The sequence below is a fragment of the Squalius cephalus genome, assembly GCF_949319135.1.
Source record: "Squalius cephalus genome assembly, chromosome: 11".
Lineage (NCBI taxonomy): Eukaryota > Metazoa > Chordata > Actinopteri > Cypriniformes > Leuciscidae > Squalius > Squalius cephalus.
The window spans coordinates 41,078,862-41,082,409 of record NC_137132.1 but is presented as its reverse complement, the minus strand read 5'-3'; the positions used below and the strand labels follow the sequence as shown (position 1 = coordinate 41,082,409).

At 32.4% G+C, this 3,548-nt stretch overlaps 1 protein-coding gene across 1 annotated transcript; it reads right to left on the bottom strand.

Moving 5' to 3' along the window:
- Nucleotides 1-388: 388 nt before the first annotated feature.
- Nucleotides 389-3,066, bottom strand: LOC307167198 (uncharacterized protein). The gene is made up of 3 exons (XM_079886190.1): nt 2,857-3,066; nt 1,706-1,833; nt 389-944 (listed from the first exon to the last, which is right to left on the bottom strand). The coding sequence occupies exons 1-3, from the start codon at nt 2,921-2,923 to the stop codon at nt 642-644; spliced, it is 498 nt and encodes a 165-aa protein (XP_079742316.1). The 5' UTR covers nt 2,924-3,066; the 3' UTR covers nt 389-641.
- Nucleotides 3,067-3,548: the final 482 nt, after the last annotated feature.

Below are 3,548 nucleotides of genomic sequence, written 5' to 3'. Positions count from 1 at the left end.
CAAACTGACTAAAATAACACATCTACAGCAATACAGACTTCAGTAATCAAAATATGAACATTTATTTTTGTTTTATCAAGTAAAATTGTCCATTTGTGAATACATTTTTTTTTTATAATTTCCCTGAAAATTGAAAATGCATGAAACCATATCAGAAATACTTGAAATAACTTCTTGAAGAAAATATGAAGTGAAATCTAAAAACATTTCACAACATTTACATCAAGATCTTGAGCATAAGATATCATGTGAGAGAAATACTCAGTAAGAATCAATTGTAGTGTAATTGTACTGTAGAAGAAAAGTACATGTATTTAGAAGTAATAGTAAATATAAAAGAACAACAGCATAAAAGAGGCAAGGTCGCAGACAGTAAGTTTGTCAGCAAAAATGAGTCAGAAAAATTAACCTTTTGAAGAAAATATGAATTTGAAATCTTAAAACATTTCAAAGCATTTACATCAACATCTTGAGCATAACATATCATGTGAGAGAAATACTCACAGTAATAATCAATTGTAGTGTAATTGTACAGTAGAAGAAAAGTACAAGTATTTAGAAGTAACAGTTTAGAAGTAATAGTAGTAAATATAAAAAGAACAGCATAAAAGAAGCAAGGTCACAGACAGTAATAACAAAAACTACTGTTTGTCAGCAAAAATGAATGCTCGCAAAACTCTCATTGTTGGCGTTTCATCCCCAGAAAGTCCATACACCACAGTCTGTAAAAACTGCCACACTGTGGAACACTGTTTCGGGTAGTCTATGTCAAATATGTAGAACGCCTTAAAGCAAACATCAACTGCAGCAAGCAATGTATTTTGCTCGAGTGCCTCTCCGTTTATAATGGCAAAGGCTTGAAAGCACTGGTTGTCTCCAAGCATGAGAACATGTGGAAATTCAGAGTCTTTTGAGCGCAGGTACTCAGCCATATTGGTCCCAATCTGACAACAAAAAAAAAAAAAAAAAAAAAAAAAGAAGAGGGAAAAAAAAGAATTGCCATCAATTTAGAACGCAAAAATTTAAAACTAATGTAAATACCTTTAGGAACAGTAAAGGCTATGACACACCAAGCCAACCATCGGCCAATGTTAGCACTAGTCGGACCCCAGTTGGCAGGGGTTGGCCATAGCCTTTGCAGTGTTCCAACTTTTTGGCCCAGATGCAAATGACTCATGGCAACAACACAGTTACCGTTTGATGTCACCAGTTTTTTTTATGTCGGCTTGGTGTGTCATGGCCTTAAAGGATTAGTTCACCCAAAAATAAATACTTAAATTAAATTAAATCTGTTCATCATATAAAGCGATCAAGTCTCTTCAGACAATTTGGAATACATTAGATTCATATGAATTAGTTTTACAATCTTTTTATTAACTTTTTGTAGCATCAAAGTGGTAATTGCATAGACTGTCAATAGTGGGACAGAAAGCTCTCATATTTCATTAGAAATATCGTCATTCCATTCCGAAGATGATCAAAAGTCTCAAAGGTTTGGAACGACAGGAAGGTTTGTAATTGATGACAGAATTTTCATTTTTGGGTGACACTACTCAATGTATTTTTTCACTCAAAAATTAAATTAAAAACATTACTAGATTTGTGACGTTGATAATTGTTAAAATGTGTCAGTCTGTGAAAAGGGTCCATACAATATATTGTAAATACTTAAATCATGTAGTTTTAGCAATGGCTGTTAACTTACCGGCTGTATGTCTATGAAGGCCTTCCGGGTTTCAATGAAAGTTGGTTTAAACGTTTTCCTTCCAATCTTGTACACTGGTGCTGGAAGGACTACAGGAAGTACTTGCAAGGCAACATCACTCTGCATCTCTTTAGAATACAATGAAAAAATGTTCACAAAAATCACTCAAAATTTAAAAAAAAAGTCTTCATAAAACTGCAATAAAATTTGACTGCAATAAATCTGGATGTATGACATTCATTTATTAAATTGTGTTACAAAGAAATTGTAAACAAAATGAAAATGGTCCTGACTAACAGTAATTGTAAAAAGGGAAAATCTCTCCTTTTTTAGAATGACATGAGAGATAGTAATTAATTTTTAGACTGAATTATTCATTTGTAACAGTGTTCTTAATACCCATTACCTGCTGACATCAATTCTACACTGGAAAGTAGATCAAGACATTGTTTCTCTCTGCTGGCAAACTGCAGAATCTTATCCTTAAAACACAGGTACCCACTTTTCGGTGAGTTTTGAAGCGGAGTCTGGATTCAAAATTAAGAAATCCTGGGATATCTAAAAAATACAAGACAAAGGCCAACAATCACTTTGATCACGAAAAATAAAATTAAGTGCAAAATGTGCATCGCTAATCAGTCATATACATAACATTATAATGAGAACAAGATTGCTTGTGGTGCTAATGACACAGCCTACGGCGCAAATTACATGACAAAAAAATTTAAAAACTGTTCAATTTCATTTATTCAAAATTTATTGTTTCTGATGTCACAATTTAGCAAAAGTAAAATTGAAAAAGGGGAGAAAATGGCAAATATCCATTGATGTAACCGAAAAACAAAAAAATGAACGTCTGGTTTCAATTTTTAATTTTTGCATTTGCATTGTATAATCTGAAAAATTAATTGTTAAGGTTACACGGACCGTGATGCATCATGAAACATTTTATAATCTGTTACCCTCAGAATTGTAATCGAATCGTGAGGCAAGTGAAGATTCAAACCTTTTCTAAAAATACGCTTGTTTGAACAGCAGATTTGATAAATTCAACAGAAAAGTCAATTTGTAATTTCTACACAAATTTTTCAGTTTTAAAGTGTGCAAGTGGCTTACGATTACAATGAACCCTGTAAAATATTAATACATACCTTCAAATGTGGGAATTAACTCTTCAAGATTCCATTCTCTTAGTTTAGTTTTCACATATTCGTCCATCTAAGATAAAATAACAGATAAAATACATTTTATGACTAAATTATGTACATCCCAATTACAGAGTGGCAAGGCAAAATTGGCGGTCATTAACATTATTGAACTAGGCAACTGTAGTCAGGTTTATAGAACTGAAAACATGTAAAACGTCTCATTGCTCTTTAATAATAGTGAAATAATAGTGAAATCAGGGTCGATGATATCAAATATAGGCTACAAGGCTTAACAGAGTTGAAATTAGAAGAGGGAAAATGAGACAGAACAGTTAGCTGGATTTAACACTTTTCTGCGTCAAAGCAGCATTTGGCAAAAAAATATATATATTTATGAAATAAATAACATAATTTAACAAGTACAACAGTGACAAAAAAGTATTAGGCTATACTGTTTTGCATTTATTTTTCAATGTCCTTCGATGCACTTTCCAGTAATTTCAGAAAGATCACAGTGCTTGCTGCCTTTTCATTCTCTAAAACAAAAATTAATGTCAGTCAAAAGGCATTTTATTATCACAGAAAACTTGAGAAAAGCTCTTATCTCCAAATTATCCCGGGAGTGGCACGGACAAAATGGCGGTCGAGGTAACGTAAAAAAAAAAAAAAAAAAGGTAAAAATGTAAGTATAGTGA